The sequence below is a fragment of the Puccinia triticina genome, chromosome 13A (assembly GCF_026914185.1).
Source record: "Puccinia triticina chromosome 13A, complete sequence".
Lineage (NCBI taxonomy): Eukaryota > Fungi > Basidiomycota > Pucciniomycetes > Pucciniales > Pucciniaceae > Puccinia > Puccinia triticina.
In genome coordinates, this window is record NC_070570.1 from 5003872 (window position 1) to 5022288 (window position 18417).

The 18417-nt window shown below is 47.8% G+C and overlaps 2 protein-coding genes across 2 annotated transcripts; both read right to left on the minus strand.

Moving 5' to 3' along the window:
• Positions 1–1946: 1946 nt before the first annotated feature.
• PtA15_13A473 (uncharacterized protein) lies at positions 1947–3966 on the minus strand (the record flags this gene model as incomplete). Its single annotated transcript, XM_053162674.1, has 4 exons — positions 1947–1973; positions 2048–2444; positions 2526–2893; positions 2968–3966. The coding sequence occupies 4 exons, from the start codon at positions 3964–3966 to the stop codon at positions 1947–1949; spliced, it is 1791 nt and encodes a 596-aa protein (XP_053026627.1).
• Positions 3967–11637: 7671 nt separating this feature from the next.
• On the minus strand, positions 11638–12811 carry PtA15_13A474 (uncharacterized protein; the record flags this gene model as incomplete). The annotated part of the gene is made up of 4 exons (XM_053162675.1): positions 11638–11967; positions 12044–12150; positions 12252–12467; positions 12547–12811. The coding sequence occupies 4 exons, from the start codon at positions 12809–12811 to the stop codon at positions 11638–11640; spliced, it is 918 nt and encodes a 305-aa protein (XP_053026628.1).
• Positions 12812–18417: the final 5606 nt, after the last annotated feature.

Below are 18417 nucleotides of genomic sequence, written 5' to 3' on the forward strand. Positions count from 1 at the left end.
GGAATCCTGACATTTGATTCCAGGTTTTCAGTGTTCCTGCTGGGCAACAATAGGGGGCTGACATGCCAAGTTTGCAGCTGTGTTGGTCAGAAAACCAAAATTTTACCGGTGCTGTGGCTCAAAGGCCATAGCTTTAGCCCACTGAAAATCTTGAATTGTTCAAGCTTAAGCGGAATCACAATATGTACAAGTGGTTGGCGCGCCTGGTACTCTGGGGCCTGTACCATACAACATCTGTTTTTTTGGTGCAGGTAAAATATATATTTTTTGTGCTTTTCCGTTAAATTATGTTGAAAAACACATCTGAAAAAACAGGATGTGATAAATGTGTACCACAAACATCCCCAATACTCCAGAATTTCCACAATCAACCACCACCACCAGGAAAAAAAAATAGTCACTTGATGGCAAGTGACATGATGCAGCTTTGGTTTCTGCTCCAGAGCTACTCCAGCGCTGCTCCAAGTCTGCTCCACCAGCACTTGTAGAGCTTGCAGGACTGCACCAGAGCACTCAATGTGGCACAGTCAGCTGATCCTAATTTTTTCCCAGGAACAGCTGATGCTCATCATAAGCTGAGCAGTAGGCATTGACTGAGCCTGGGCCAAAGCTGAGCATTGGCTGAGCCTGGGCCACAGCTGAGCATTGGATATTCCAAGCCTGAAACAAATCCAAGTGTCAGCTGGACCAAGAATATTCCAAATCTGAGCATCAGCTTAGCCAACAATGGTCCAAAGCGGAGCATCATCTTGGAAAAGGCTAGTCCAGAGCTTAGGATCAGCTGGGACAATACTGTTCCAAAGATTAACACCAGCTGGGCCAAAAATTTTCAAAAGCTGAGCATTGGCTGAGCCAATGCTGGTACAAGCTGAGCATTGTCTGAGCCAAGGCTGTTCCAAAGCTGAGTATCAGATTTTTTGAGACTATTCAAAAGATTAATATCACCTGAGCCAAGGTGTTCCACAGCTGAGCATCAGCTGAGCCAAGGCTGGTCCACAGCTGAGCATCAGCTGAGCCAAGGCTAGTCCACAGCTGAGCATCAGCTGAGCCAAGGCTGGTCCACAGCTGAGCATTGTCTTAGCCAAGGTTGTTCCACAGCTGAGCATCAGCTGAGCCAAGACTGGTCCACAGATGAGCATAAGCTGTTACAGGAGTGGTCAGACTCAGAATCTGAGCATTGGCTGGGCCAAGATTTATCCAAAGCTGAAAATCAGCTGAGCCAATACTGGTCCAAAGCTGAGCATTGGCTGGGCCAATGATAGTCCTAATCTGAGTCTAAGCTGAGCCATGACTGGAATAAAGCTGAAAATAAGCTGGGCCAGGACTGGTTCTGATCTGGGCAACAAAGCTGAGAATGAGCTGGGCACCAAAGCTGAGCATAAGCTGGGAGCTAAAGCTGAGTATCAGCTGACCAGAAATGGGGATCAGTGGTGCCCAGCAAAAACTGAGGATCTCCTGTGGAAATTCTTGGCCTGGTTAGATGGTGGGTAGATGGTGGGTAGATGATGGGTAGATGGTGGGTAGATGGTGGGTAGCCCGCTGGAGCTGGCATGATGTCACTTGTCATCAAGTGACTATTTTTTTTTCCTGGTGCACCAGTCCGCATCCACATCATCAAACAGAGACCCCCAAACAATTGCTAAAACAAAAAAATTGACCAACATGGCGCCTCCATAGATAAAGAAATTTGAGAAAGCAGTTAACAAAGGAAAATTCATGAGGGTTCCCAAGATCACAATGCTTTAATAGTTCAAGTTAAAAAACATTGTTCTAGCATCCTAAAACCATCAGAAGGAACTTGACTTGGGATTTGTTTATGGAGCTGAAGTCAAGTCATTGTTTTTCTTTTTTCTCTTGCTTGCAGTATTTCAGCTTCTTGTTTCAGCATTATCTTGATTTTTTCATCAAACCATAGATGTAACCTTTCGTGTAAAAAATGAGCACGCTTATGTATTGAAGGAGCCAAAATCCGACTATTAAGCTGATTATCCAAAAGTGAAATAAGTGAGTGCAGATTTGAAGAAGTAGGGAGCGGAGAAGTTCGGACTTGAAGGTCCGCTAAATGATCAAATCCAGTGCATTCAAAGAGATTTTTAAGCTCTGTCTTGAGTCCTCCGGGTAATTTGATGAGGTGGCAGCATGGTCTGCTTATAGGTAGCAGTTGATCTGATGTCCCAACTATATGACCCCAGGTGGCTTCGCCGAAGAGATACGTTGGCTCCAAGTCCTGGACTACTTTCGCAATATCCTCAGGTTTGGGAGTGATTGGAAATGCTTGCGTCTTCAATTCAGTCAGTACCAAGCTCCAGACTGAAGGCTTTGATTCCCACGACGCAGCTTCGACCAAATTTTGATTTCCTTCGTAGCATTCCTGAACTAGGAGTTTTCTCAAGTAGTCCATGTCGGTTTGCCGATTGCCATTGATTACCGATACCAAGTTTGTTCTTCCATCCGATAATATGTTCACAATCCTACTTTCACATTGTGTAAATCGGAACCTGTGTGATCCTGCAGTCCTTGCGTACCGAAATAATTCAGGCAGTGTCGATTCACAGATGAAATTCGAGATCCAAAGGAACTTCTTCAAGACTTCACCGAGTGATTGCCTTCTAATTCTAGTTGCAATACTATCCGTTTCCTCAATCCATAGGTTACGCCATACCAGAAGGATCCTTGCCCAGTTCTCAGTCTTAAGCGGTTTCATCAATAATCTGTAGGCAAACGGAATCAAGATCTGATTTGATTGGTGTAAATATTCCAATACAAAACTCCCGGGAATGTTTGACAGGGCTCGTTGAAAGTGAATCGCCATGAAATGTGCAGCAAGCTTAGCTCCCTCGCTAATTGTTGGTGGTGTCCACTCTAGAGATCGCTTTGACAATTTGTTCCAAAACTATGTAGATTGGGTCGCACAGGGGTCAGACGATGCGCACATTTCAACATTAATGTCTGGAGAAAAGGGCTCACTTTTGCTTGCTCAGAGGGAGAGCCCAAACGCGGATCAAATGTGGTCTTTTCAGAATCACGGAAAGACGTTTCAGCTAGCAAATCCCGAGGCGCAGGTGCTTTCCGAGATACCGAGCCTGGCCCTTCGTGATTTTGTGAATTCATCCTTGTCGAGATCGGAAATTCGCGGTTTGCATAAGGGTTTCGTCTATTGTTGGAAAGGAAATGTTGAGGGTATGACCAAACATTGTCATGGAGTTCAATTGGTCTTGGACGGTTTAGAGCATGGTTTTCCTGAGAAAGAATATTCCGATCTCGTTTCCTACTGTTCGTTCCTCCCCCCGTGACGATGGCAGCTACTTCAGAGGTTCCATGCTGTTGGTTGTTGGTGAAAAGATCTTCTGCATGTTGTTTGCCGGTGTTGATTGGTCCCCGACGATTCGGAACATGGCCTTCCTCAGCGAGATTGTCGCAAACTTTTTTCTGGCTGTCTTTTCCTCTCATCGGCTCGTTATGGGTTGACTGCTGGTCATTATCGTCGAGAAGAACTTGAAAATTATTGTCTTCATGTTTTTCGGCGAGGATGATTGGTCCTAGACCGTTTGTAAGATGGCCTTCCCCAGCGAGAGGGTTGCAGCCTCGTTCGCGCTCGGCTTTCGCTCCCCCAGGAGCGAGGGGAAACAGTGACAGAAGCTGGTTACCGGTGGACTGCTCTTCATTGTTGGCGGAAAGATCTTGACGATACTCGTCTGCACGGTTTTTGCCGAGGGTGATTGGTCTTGAACTGGTTGGAACACGGCCTTCATCTCGTTTCAGGCCGTCTTTCGCCCCCCCACTAGAGATCGGAAACAGTGACAGAGGCTCGGCAACATAGTCCTCTGGTCCCGATAGTGTTATGAAGTCAAAGGTACTGCCAGACCGGTCGTCAAGTGGTTGGATCACTGGATCAAAGTCGTTACAAGAGACTAGGGCATAACCCCAAACGGACAGCAAAAGTAAAGCGCAATGCCGACCCTGCATTCTTGATGATTTTATTGAACGATTCATGCTGGAGCTGGGTGTCCGTCAGGTAGCGGAAGGCAGCCCAAGCCAAAACAACTTGAATACATGTATTTAGCTGAGTTGCATTTTTCAATCAATCCAAGATGAGATCTGTTTCATACTCTCTGGAGCTTGAAGCAGAAAAGTTCAAAACAATTGGTTTATCTATAGCAGGCAGGGCTTCAGGAATGTTACTATTAGCCAGTTCAGGGGTTTTATGCCGGTAAATTGCCGGCCAGGGACCGGCGAACTTGTGAAGTCCCTCTTCTGCGCGGGGGCGGGCAGCCCGGTCGCGGAGCGACCCCTTCCGCGACCTCCGAAGGAGGGACTTGAGTCTATGTAAAACCAAACTTAACCCAAGGCCCTCGCTGCTGCGGGCGTGTGTCTCGCGAAGCGAGCCTCCGACAGCCCTCGGCAGGGCGCCCTATCGCCCCTTTTTGCGGGGGCTAGATTCTAAATTTAGGTGGCAGGAATTTTCAACCCTCTATAATTCCTTACTTCCTTAACTTTATTTGCAATAAAATTGCTTAGGTTGAAGACTAGCTTGTGCCTGTCAAACCTAGAGAATTTGGGTAACTTCTCAACATTCCTTCCAGTCCAAAAAAAACCTTTAAAAACACTCAAAACATGGATTTTGCACGGAGAGGGTCTGTGTTCCCCAACTCAGCCTCCACAGTTCGCTCTCCACCAGCACACAGAGGGGATCATGGGAGGTAAAAAAATGTGTATGCTTTTCTGCAGCATGTTCCGACAACATTGAGATAATCAAATTGGAGTGGATGTGGTAGGTGAGCTGTAGAAAAAATAAACTAGCTACCTTGAAAATCCATTCTTGGTGTGCGAGTTCGGGGAGCTAAGGGGTAAGAGCATTTCCACCGCGGGCCCTAAATCGGGGCCCTAGTTGGAATTTTCAGGAATTTACCACCTCAACCCGACCCACCGCGGGCGCTATTTGCGTCAAAAATTTACGGCCGTTGTGGTGGTCAAACTGGTACAGGGCCTCAAGATCAAGATTTCAAGATTTTAGATCACTCATCAGAAAATCCTCAAGAGAAGAATTATCCAGCCTCTCAAGACCCTTCAGCCTCAAGATCCTCAAGATTCATCCTCAAGATGATCCCCTCCCTCACTTTCTCACTTCCTCAAGATTCTAAATCCCTCCCAGATTCTTTCTTTTCCTTTCTTGGTCCTAAAACATGAGTCATGTGGGTTTTATTTTGTTTCTTTTGTCTTGTTTTGTTTTCTTTTTTTAGATTCTTTATTATTTGATTGTGTGTTTCTTTTCTTCCTTATTCTCATTGGTGTTGCTTTATCTTTGACTGTTGTGGTGTTTTCTTCTCTTTTCCTGTTTGATGTTTGTAGTTAGGGATGTGATGACATGTCCTGTGACATGTCACTCCCCAGAGTCCAAGTTCAAGTTCAAACTTGGAGGATGGGACGGCATGGGACTTGCTCTGATCCAAGAGAAATTCCATCACCCTTTTCTGATCCGCTGGCAGTATCCCCAGCTCTATTCCTGATTCTTTATCCCTGATCCTGATCCATCATCATCACCTGATTCTCCTCAAAACCAACCACCGCCGACGGTATTCCATCCCTGCCGTCTCTCAAAAATCCACCCCCAACGCTATCACTCTTTTCGATCCTCATCTCATTTCTCGGACCACCCATGAGGGCAGCTCAACAGCACCCATCCCCTCGACGCTCTGCCTACCGCCTGGCACGGTAGGAGTTCCACACCGTCCCTAAATATCGACCTCGAGTCCCTACATGTAGGGACTCCGAGGGACTCACTAGGGACTCATCCATCCCCACCTCAACTCCCTTTCACGGAACAAATGTCTTGTGAAACTACAGCTCACCCCATCGGTCACACCCCCAAACACAACATACAATCACTTGATGGCCAAGGCAGGCCCGCCATCAAGAGGTACTCCCCTCAATGGCCCGTTTGTTCTGGTCATCGAGAGGAGTACATGATCCCCTCGATGTCCGGTTCCTTCCGGTCATCGAGAGGAGTACATACTCCCCTTGATATCCGGTTCCTTCTGGTCATCGAGAGGAATAGTACCCCATGATGACCGGAACAAACCGGTCTGTTCTGATCATCGAGGGGAGTACATACTCCCCTCGATGGCCGGTTTGTTCCAGTTATCGAGGAGTATATACTCCCCACGATGGCCGGAACAACCAGGTTTGTTCCGACCTCATCGAGGGGGGTAAATACTCCCCTCAATGGCCGGTTCGTTCCAGTTATTGAGAGGAGTGTATACTCCCCACAATGACCAGAACCGAGCTTAACTAAGCCTCTCCGAGGAGGCGCAAAGCGTCTCCAAAGGAGAGGCTTAGGACTAATGTCCCATATTTGGCCTGAGGCTGACAGGTTTTTTCAATGAAAATGTGTGATTTTGTGTTTACAACTCTCCTACAACTTGGTATCACCTCATAATGCAAATCCCAGTTGGCCATGTCTAGCCCTTGATCTCAGCTGTCTTGTACATGTTTTTTCAAGTAAATTCATCAAGAACTGGCCGCTCAGCAGCCATTCTTGTAAGGGCATTTTCTGAGCAATGTGACAGACCCGCCGGGCCATTTGCAGGTCAAGTACAGACACTTTCTCACGGTTTCAGCCTTGCAAGGCCTTGCAAGCCATGCTTTTACAACAATTTTTTTTTCAAGGGATGGGGGTAGGTGTTGTGTTAAACACACCAGAATATGTAGAAAGAAAATCTGATTCTAATGATGCCAGAGGCTGTGAAGAAATCCAATGGGTATACGGTGATATGGGGGATATAAGGAATTTTTAGATGTTTGGCTGGGCAGCCTCAGGCCAAATATCCGACATTAGGCACAAGTCCCTCCCGCAAGCGGGAGGGTGCTTGGGCCCCGCAAGCACAGGGAGGGACTTGTGTTAAGTTCGGACTGGAACGACCCGGTTTGTTTCGATCATTTCATATGATTGACGGGGGAGTGGAACGGGGGCGACGTATGCCTTTCATGACTTTTTAGAGACTCTTGCGGTGTATGCCGCAGCAGTTTGGGGCGCTAAAACTGGCTGCGCACTTGCAGAGATCAAATTTTAGCGCCCCAACAATACCGCCTGCGGTGGAAATGCTCTAAGTCCCTACTGACGGAGGCTCGCTTCGCGAGTCCCCCGAAGTCTCGAGGGACTTTGTTAAGTTCAATGTAAAACTGACTTACAACCGCGTCACGGTTGGCCTTTTTTTTTTGAGTTTTGGACGGCTGCACCTCCTGTCCATCCGTCTCACCGTGGGCAAAAAGTTAGGTTGGAGATAGAGGAGAATGGTGCAGACCTCCTCATCCAATTTTCAAAGGAAAATATTAAAAATTGGACCAGCAGGAATTCTTGCAAGATCACAAAAATCTGAAAATCTGACTCTTTAAGATTGAACTGAAGTTGATTCTTGGCTTCTCAATCAGCATTCCTCCTTCATAAAATCCCTCCAAAATTTTTCTATTTACCATCCTGGGATGACAGTCTTGTCCTCTATTGATTACATCAGGAATGGTTTGGTTTAAAGAAAAAAAAAAGTCATGTTGGACTAAAATTGGCTTGTAAAAAATCCTACACATACAATTTTTGAAAAATTCAAAATCCTTCTTGATGGGGATGAAGGCCCCCATCTTAGGCACACCCTGCGCAACATTATTATCCACTGGGTGGTTGTGTGTATTTTACATGATTTTTACAAATGAAAAGGACCTCAGAAGCCCAACCATGACACGCGAGCATGTGCGTTTTAGACACAAGCCTCTCCTGCACTTTGTGCGGTCAACGGAGAGGCTGTACACGCTTGAGGGACCGGTTAGTTTCACTACCCGCGGGCCACCACCACCACCACCTCTGCCGCCTCCACATAATCAAATGAAGACCATGTAAAATATCAACACTTGCATTTTAGCATCTCCTGTCCTATTAAAAATGTAAATCAAACAAGATATGAATGGGTACTAGTAGACAAGTTGTTTCACTATAGACTTTTTTTTTTGGATTACAAGCCAATAGCCCCCAAATTTGGGGCTCCAGGGAGTGTTAAATCAAACGGACTCAGGGGCACAGGCCATAGGCTGAAGGGTTGCAGGTTGTTCATGACCATGTGCAGTAATTTTTGGTTAATACAAAAGCATGGCATCAACACCGGTGTTATTTGCATGCCAATGTTGGTGTTGCTCTTTTTTTTAGTGAAATTTGGCCTATGGCATTGCACACTATGAATCTGGGTAACATCTACGTGACATGGGGCGGACACAATACTTTGAATAACACAACTACAGGACTGCTATTGTTTTGAAAAGAAGGCTGGCGTTACTCGCATGACAGATATTTTTACTGGTTTGTTAGGCCCCCAGGGGCTATTTCTTTAGTTGCATGTAGATAGTGTGATATGTGAAATCAATCGCACTTTTTTTTAAAAAAAAGAAAAGAGGTGGCCCTACGTGTACCCAAACTCTGGCCTTTGCCCGTGTTCCAAACATACCTGCACCTAATCACTCTACTACAGCAGTTTTTGTGGGGGTACCCACCGGGATACCCTAGCACATGAAAAAATAAACATCCTCAGTTCTAAAAAACAATATGCTCAAAATCCTGTCCTGTAAGCCTTGCCTGGGTGCACCACCCTTTTACCAGCCAATGGTGCACCCCTGTTTTTTAGGCGCCCATTGGTACGCGCCTTGCTTTACAAGTTCAGCCTACCCCCAGGGATCCCAAAGTCTTGAGGGACTTTGTTAAGAGCATGCTTACTGGTCAAGCTCAGTTCTTGCAAGGTTTGACTTGCAGCTAATATTGCTAACTAAAGTAGCAAGGTTTGATTTGACTTTATTGGTGTGTCAGCTTTGTGATATTTGGGGGTAGATAGCTAGCTTGTGAACTAACCATTGCTATATGTAGTGAGGGTTAGCTCAAATCATAGCTTCTTGCTAATTTAGCTGAGGCTTAGCTCATCCCGGTGTGGTTGAGTTTGATTGCTAAACTAGCTAGCTCCAAGCTAAACTAGCCACCGGTAAGCATGCTCCAAGTTTGAACATATCACCATCGCTCTTTGTGGCCCTATAATAGGGACAAGGTTGAAAATTCCCTGTTGAGCTGTATATATGCAGCTTGATAGGGACCAGCCCTATTTCCCTATCCCATGTGATACCTGCCACCTTGGGTGGGGGTCCTTTCACTGTGACAGTGGGTAGTTACTGAAAAGTTACTCAACTTTCATCTGGTGATATCTCATGCAAGAAAAAGTTTAAAGAAATTCTGAGTAGGCCAAAATTGCTGTGTAGAGTTGTTTTATGATGTACAGACCAATTTTCATGACTTGAGAGTATATAAAATACTTGTAATTCCTAATTTTGTGACAAAATTCCAGTTACTAGTAACTAGTTTTGAATTCCCTATTTTGTTACTAGTAACTAGTTATCAGTGACTGCAATTTTGTCACAAAATAGGGAATTCAAAATGTGTAATCCATTCAAAAGTCAGAAAAAAGGTATTTGAAATAATAAAACAACCTTCAATAAATAATCGGGTTTACTTCGCGCACGGAGGGAAACTCGTTGCGCACGGGAATTTCCGTTGACTCGACGTCACGTGACGTCGGGCCCCCCTCCGTGCGCGCCACCAGCTCCCCTCAAAAAACTATCCGCACACGGGGGTGCCGTGCGGTGACAGGTGGCCGGGGTGAAGCACTCCGGCCATCCGGAGGAAACAATCCCCTCGATGACCGGCACAGACCGGTCATTGAGAGGGTATATCACATCTCTCTCGATGACCGGCATTCCGGTCATCGAGAGGACTAATCCCCCTCGATGACCGGTACAGACCGGTCATCGGGAGGCTACATCCCTCTCGATGACCGGTACAGACCGGTCATCGGGAGGCTACATCCCTCTCGATGACCGGTACAGACCGGTCATCGGGAGGCTACATCCCTCTCGATGACCGGTCTGTACCGGTCATCGGGAGGCTACATCCCTCTCGATGACCGGTACAGACCGGTCATCGGGAGGCTACATCCCTCTCGATGACCGGTACAGACCGGTCATCGGGAGGCTGCATCCCTCTCGATGACCGGTACAGACCGGTCATCGAGAGGACAAATCCCCCTCGATGACCGGTACAGACCGGTCATCGGGAGGCTACATCCCTCTCGATGACCGGAATGCCGGTCATTGAGAGAGATGTGTTCTCTCGATGACCGGAATGCCGGTCATTGAGAGAGATGTAGCCTCCCGATGACCGGTCTGTACCGGTCATCGAGGGGGATTTGTCCTCTCGATGACTGGTCTGTACCGGTCATCGAGAGGGATGCAGCCTCCCGATGACCGGTCTGTACCGGTCATCGAGAGGGATGTAGCCTCCCGATGACCGGTCTGTACCGGTCATCGAGAGGGATGTAGCCTCCCGATGACCGGTACAGACCGGTCATCGAGAGGGATGTAGCCTCCCGATGACCGGTCTGTACCGGTCATCGAGAGGGATGTAGCCTCCCGATGACCGGTCTGTACCGGTCATCGAGGGGGATTTGTCCTCTCGATGACCGGAATGCCGGTCATCGAGAGAGATGTGATATACCCTCTCAATGACCGGTCTGTGCCGGTCATCAAGGGGATTGTTTCCTCCGGATGGCCGGAGTGCTTCACCCCGGCCACCTGTCACCGCACGGCACCCCCGTGTGCGGATAGTCTTTTGAGGGGAGCTGGTGGCGCGCACGGAGGGGGGCCCGACGTCACGTGACGTCGAGTCAACGGAAATTCCCGTGCGCAACGAGTTTCCCTCCGTGCGCGAAGTAAACCCGTAAATAATTTGGCCTACTAAGAATTTCTTTAACCTTTTTCTTGCATGAGATATCACCAGATGAAAGTTGAGTAACTTTTCAGTAATTACCCACCGTAAAAACTTTCACCAATCAAAACATTTTGGGGCCCTATCCAAGCCATATAGGCCCTGAACATATATAGGGCCCATGTTGGAGATGCTTTAAGGTTCCATATTAACCACCACACTGGTTGGGCTGTTAATGTGGGCATTGTTAAATTGCTGTGTATTAACTTTTCTACCTTTTTGCCAGTGAAAATGGGCTCGAATTCCCCTGATTATCTTGCAAGAGGACCCCAAGAGCCCCCGCTGGTGCTATTGATTAACCGTGTGAAACCCCAATGTTACCGCCGTATCTACTAAAACAAACTCTGTGTGCAAAGTGCTTTTTGTGAATTATGTACACACAGCAGTTATTGACATCACATCTACAGGACTTCACAGTGAGCAAAGGGTTTTTTTTCTTGAGGCGCAAGGTAAATCCGTATATGAATATACCTCCACTCATTATGTTTGCTATTTTTCCTGTTGTGAATACTTAACACTGTGTTTGATCAGTTTAATCACAACACTTAAATATTACTGCATAGGGTCACATGAGCGAGGAATTGATTGGTCGAGTAAAGAGAGAAAAAAAGGCCAAAAAAATTGCTTGGAAAAGTTATACGACCAGTCTATGTATTAGCTGAAGAGAGCGTGCCCAGTAGTAGGGCACCTTCCACGCTCAAAGCATTGTGGGCGGGTGCACGACGAGGTCGGGAAAAAGGACAGGCGCATGGAACGGCTGCCGGCTCTCCGGGCGTAATTCGGATGAGGGTTGGCTAGTTCACTCGGACTCCGTTGACAAGTCTCCACGTTTTGGGGGGAGGTCTGACGGGAGGAGGATAAACGACTTTTGAAGTTGGGCTGAAAAAGATGTGATCTTCGTGTTCTTTTAAGATTGATGAAGGGATACTCAAGCTGGCCACATACTCGCCGGAGCGAATACTTGAGAACCTTCGAATCATCGTTGGTAATGGTGTTGCAGCCTGTACTTTCACGACTTGGTTGGCGTTTTCTTCCGTTGTGTCGATCGGTCGGCCAGCGGTTTTCGTGGAACCTTTTGCTTTGCCAACCTGTCCCTTCAGTAGGCGATTGATAGTTTCGGTTTTCTGTTTATAGATACATGCAAGTTGTGAGTATGGTCATCTAGAAATGGTGGCTCAGATGGCAATCAAATAACGCAACTTCATCCTCCAATTTCTTTTCGTTTTGATGTTTTCTTTTCCGCGACTTTTCAGCCTTTTCCATTGCCCGATCGGCCTCAGTTAGTTCTTTCTTCTTCTTAGAATCAGCTTGAATTGAAAAAAGGTCGGTAGGTCGATGATTAACGACTCAAATAATGATCGATTGATCCAGAAGATCGAGACTCCAAGAAATGTCAAGTCGTGCTCACTCATCGGTAGTGACTGAAGTTCAGTGACTGGTTCGCCATACTCTTTGGCACGTTGTCGCACGGTGAGTTGGCCAGCAGTTGGCATCGTGTCGTCGCCTGAAGAAGCTCCATCCGATCCATTCGATGCTTGATACGCGCCCGCTTGATTACCCGCTCGATCTTCGTCGCCATCGCTGTATCCAAGTGATTCTTCCGCAAGCTCGTCATCTTCTTCATCTAAAAATCTCATCCATTGGGTATCAATTTGCGTCAATACTTTTGTAGAGTCTTTCTAGATTGAGAAAAAGTAACGGACCAGACGCAGTACTTCGGCGTTTGTTGCTTGAGTTGGCTTTCTTATCGTTTGTAGAACGAGAGCGACCGGAGGGTGATTTAGAGACAGGGGCCTTTCTGACATATTTCCGCTTGGCAGGCGGACGGGAAGCGGCGGGCTGAGTTGCAAGCTTGAGCTTGAGCTTAAGAGGCTTCTTGTTAGACTGCGAGCCATGTTGATGAGGTTGATCAGAGAGTCGTGAAGGCGGTGAGGGGGGTGGAGAGGAAGCGTTTTCGTCAAGGTCCATCTCTTCACCACTGTCGTCTTCTTCCTCCTCCTCATCCTCGCCATCTTCATCTTCGTCTTCTTGCCCAGACTCATCGCCACCATCTATACGAGCTCCATCGACATCCTGCTGCTCATAACTGTAGTCCATCGCGTCATCATCTTCGATTCCATCTGCATCTGCATCAAGGTCATCTGGCTCTCCCTCGGCATCTGCATCGGGATCTTGCGCCTCAGATAAACTGGAAGTCGATGAGGCTCTCGTAGGACCATCGAGAGCTTTGCTGGTTCCTATCGTAGTGGTAGCAGGCGCTTCGTCTTCCTCGGAGTACGGGTTTTGTGGGTTTGCTGGTCCATTGGAGTTATCTGCCATTTCAGGGAGCTGCTCGGCAAGATGGGAAAGGTGATATGTAGTGTTAGAGTGTAGGGGTGACACGTTTGTGATATGTTCAGATCTTATAGTCATACGCCGCAGCACCTTGTACATACATGGCGGGGGTACTTCCTGCCCCGCCCGTTTGTGGAACCGACCAGAGGAGGGTAATCCGTGGAACCCCTCGGTAAGCTCGTCGGTTCCACGAAACGCTATTTTTCCACGTGGAACCGATGGGCTTCACACTTTTCCCCGTCGGTTCCACGATGTGCCTTCCTGGCACGCGTGGAGACCACGTCAGCTCGTTGCTCACGTCGGTTCCACGGCATTTTTTTTTTTTTTTACTTCCAGCCAAGACCACCTCAGGCTGGTCCTGAGGTTTTGAAAGTCCGACAAAACTCGATTTTGAAGAGAGGAAAAAAAAACTTGAAAAAAAAAACTTAAGAAAAAAACCTGTCGCAAACACGATCGCAAACCATTGTTTAGGGGGTTGATATCGTGTAAAAAAGCGGGATACAGGAATGTGAAATGGCTGCGCTGTGTAGCACTCCCTCTCACCCAGGCTCCCTGTGCTCGGTGTGGGTTCGATTCCCAATTATGGCAAGTTTTGTCGGGCTCCTCCCGCTATAGTTTTCAGCCCCGCCTACGTGGCCACGTGGATTCCACGGGTACACATCTGTAAGTATCCGTGCAATCCTTGGGGCCATCATGTTAGAGTAGTCATGCACTTATGCACGAACTACAGCTTAGAGACTATGTACTTACTTAACATGTACATAGTTTCTAACCTTGTCGGTGACAGGCACCGAACCTAACCTGTCACCGACACGCGCCTACAGTCCCGGCTCTCACCTGCCCGGGCTCTCCTCTCTTTCCTCACCGAGATTGGAGACCCGGGTACCGACACGTGAGAGCTGACACCACCGCCGGACTGTATCGCGCAGGTTAGTCAGTATGATAGCAATGCACCGAGATTGGAGACCCTGGTACCGACACGTGAGAGCTGACACCACCGCCGGACTGTATTGCGCAGTTTCCGAGCCTTTATAGGTTAAAAGCCGGCTCACTCTAGGATCACGTTTTGTCGTAGGAAAGGGTTTGTAAATCTTCGGGAGGTCGGATTAACAAATTTACATTAGGATCTAGGATAACACTATAACTAGGATCATAAACAGGCTTTACAGGTTTAACTCACTCCAAACATCCTGTACCGACCGGTATGGCAGCAAATCAGAATGATGTACTTGCCAACCTTCAACGCCAAATGGCGGACATGACGGCGGAATTGAATCTTCTCAAGGCAGCTCAGCCTCGTGAACCTCGGGAAGAAGACCCTGTTGCGGCCGCCGTCCGGGCCCAGGAGCATCGTCAAGGCGTTATCCTTGGAAGCTTCTTGAAATCACCTCTCAAGCTCCACAAAGAGGTGAACCCGGATCACGTCGTCCTCTCCTTCAACTCGGCAAATTGGGCACAATGGGAAGAGTCGATCGATGGGACCCTCCAATACGCTTTCTCTCTCACCAAATCGATGATAAAGAAGTCCAACAATTTTTCCGACCTGGCAACCGAGTATAATCATGCAATCACGAGTTTGATGAAGAATACGATTGAAAAATCTTTGCTCGGGATTATCAAAGCGGCTGGACACAAAACCGCGAAAGCCGTTTTCAAAGCGCTGAAGTTAAAATGCAAGAGGTCAGACCGTCGTCACAAGATTGATCTCTTGAGTAACCTATTGGAATTGGCGAATGAGAATGGATTGGCAAATGAGGTCACCATGTCAGCCTGGGCGAAGGTCAATACCAAACTCGAGGCAGCAAAACTCACCGTCGACGAGCTTGTTGGGATCTTACTGCAGATGAGCTACAAACCAGCGGTGGGAGTCGAATTGACCAAGTTCGAATTTACCGTGGATCAAAACCTCAACGAAAAGAAATCACCCTTGTTTGCTGATGTCGCCACCGTAATCCAGTCGGCCTGCGGAAAAGTCAATAAGAAACAGGCCGACCATGTCCCAATGGACCTCGACCGGATCCAAGCCTTCAACCAGCGCCCGAAAGGGAAATATGTCACTCCGCAAAGACGCAGTTCAGTAGACAGGTCCACAAAGCTCAGTCATCCGCGCTTTGCTGTTGAACGAGCTGAGTACTTCAAAGGAAAAGGTCAAACGGAGGAACAAGAGAAACGTTACGGGACAGAGTGTGCTCACTGCGGCGAAGACGGCCACTGGTTTGCCGACTTTTCAGAATACTGGCGAGCGGTGGCACTGAAACAGATTAAACCACCACCGGCGGACTTCGAGTCGAAAGGCTCGAAATACATACCTCCGTGCCGATCCGAACACCACGTTTGGAAAGTCGCCTTCCCTAACTTAACTGAGGGCGTTTTGCTTGACTCGGGGGCCTCTGCTCATGTGAGTGGGAAGTCAACACTCTTCGAGCCAACCCAAAAACTAACGACTCCTCGTACCTTCTATCTTGCCGTCACCGATTGCAATGTATCTGTGACCGATGTCGGTAGGGTAACGATTCCGACGCCAGCCGGGAAGATCATGATTGAAGACGTTTATTTTGTGCCTGGGGTTGATGGCGTTATCTTGTCGACTGGAAGGCTGGTTGCATCAGGCTGGAAGCTGGAATATAAAGGGACCGAAGCTACTTTATTAGATCCATGTAATAACCGTTACCCCACCATCTTCCACAACTATTTTTGGTCCTTGGAGACGGTTCCCAATTCCATTAAGATCAACAAATTTTTGCAAATACCTTCTTTCAAACCGTACACTTGGCATGTTCGCCTGGGCCACGCGTCCGATGAAGTCGTCAAACAATACCTGAGAGCCAATTACCCTGACGTGAGGATCAAGTGGTCCGCTTTCTTCTGCGATCGGTGTGCGAAGTCAAAGAGCACAAATCGGAAGTCGACAGGTGTTGAGTCACAGATTAGCCGTGAAAAGCCATTGGATCTCATGGTTTCAGATGTTGCAGGACCGTTTGAGACGGATCTACACGGGATGCAATATAGTATTACGCTCAGAGATCATGCAAGCACATTCTTGTTCATTGGTGCTATTGAGCGGAAATCGGACGTACCTGACAAGATAATGTCGTGGATTGCGCACATCAAGAATTACTTTGGGAAATATCCCGTTCATGTTCGCTGCGACAACGCCCCGGAGTACGTTCATAGCCTCCATAAGCGTCTTGATGAGATCGGAGTCAAGACTGCCCCAAGCGCCCCGTATACGCCTCAACAAAATGGCGAAGCTGAGCGGCTCAACAGGACGATTGGGGACATGGCGAGAACCATGTTGCATGAAAGTGGTCTTCCTCGACGTTTTTGGAGCTATGCATGGTCGACCGCTGGGCATATTCACAACAGACTGCCAAACTCGAGATCAGCTGGAAAATTCCCTGTCAAGCTTTTCTATGGAGTTCGGCCGAATCCGGACGTACTGTACCCATTCGGGGCAAAGGCTCTCATCCACATTCGCAATGAACGCCGCAAGAAACTAGACGAGCGCGCCCAAGAAGCCGTTTTGATTGGCTACCCGGACGCCGGAGCTGGTTGGCTGTTTTTCTCACCAAGGGAACACAGAGCAATTCATTCGACCGCAGCAGTTTTTCCTGATTTTCAAAACCTGCCAGTAGAAAAGAAAGTTAAGAAATCAGATCTCGATTTTGTATTGAATCAAATAATGCTGAAACTCGGAGAAGAACGGACTGACCTTATTGCGGCGGAAGAATCAAAACAGCTACGGGACCTGGAAATTGGGCCGGAGATTGACTTACCAAAGACCATCAAGATGGCGCTTAACGGTTTGGATGCGGATTCGTGGAGGGCGGCGGCGAACTACGAGATGGATAAATTCGGGGAGCTGGACGTTTGGGAGGCGGTTGATCCGTTCAAGGGAATGAAGGTTCTAGGAGCTTGTTGGGTTTTCTCCCTCAAGAGGCAACCTGATGGGTCAATCGAAAAGTTCCGCGCACGATACGTGGCAAAAGGCTTCAACCAGCAGATTGGAGTTGACTGTAATGAGACTTACGCGCCCACCGCCTCGCTAAACACGCTCCGTCTACTAATCTCAATGGCAAATAAGTTTGGACTGCCGTCAGCAACATTCGATGTCAGTTTGGCTTACTTGTATAGCCTGATTGAAGAAGATGTTTATGTTCAGCCGCCGGTCGAAATCCTACCCTGTTTGAAAGGAAAAGTGATGAAACTAAAAAAAAGCACTCTATGGCACCAAACAGGCCGCAAGGTGCTGGTGGAAATTCTTCAAACAAACTGTAGAAAAACTGGGATTCGAAGCGAGCGAGATTGAACCTTCACTGTACCTTTTCAGGAAAGACTCTGGTTTCGTCATTATTTGGCTCCATGTCGACGATGGTTTCGCGCTGGCGTCAAATAAATTTCTCTTGGATCAATTGCGGGATGGAATGACGAAAGACCTGGAAATAAAATGGTCAGCAAGAGTTGAACGTCTAGTAGGAATCAACATCGAACAGCGATCAGAGGGCGTTTTCTTGGACCAAAGCTTGATGGCGAACAAGATTGTTGAGAAATACAAACGGAGCGCTCACCTGAAGACCAGCCCGCTGACCAATGATGTTTTAGAGATTTCGACGGCGGACCCCATTGACCCAACCGAGTTCCGCTCAGTTATTGGCTCCCTCATGTATTTGTCTAGCGGTACGCGACCAGATATCTCGTATGCGGTTAATTTGTTGGCCAGGTTTTGCTCGAATCCTGGTGAGCTGCACTGGAAAGCCCTTGATTGCCTAATTGGGTACGTGCGACAGACAATCGGAAAACGGCTGGCGTATAGGGGGAATGGTGACGGACTTCAACTGTGGACGGATGCGAACTGGGGGGGGGAGCACGAACGATTGACAACGGGATATGCGTTGACTTTCTGCGGTGATGTCATTGCGTGGGGTTCTCGGCGACAGACGGTGGTGGCTTTGTCTACTTGTGCCGCAGAGTATGTGGCTCTCTCAGAAGGTTCTCAGCAGCTTGCGCATTTGATGAATATCCTTGAAGATCTCAATCATTATCCTCAAACTTCAATCCATGTCGACAACGAAGCGGCAATCTTAATTGCGACGGATAATACATCAAAGAAGAAAACGAAATATCTACAACGGGCATTCTATTTTGTTAATGATTTGATCAGAGCGAACAACATCAAACTCGAGTGGACCAGCACAGTCAATCAGCTGGCGGATGTATTCACCAAGAAGCTTGGCGCGACG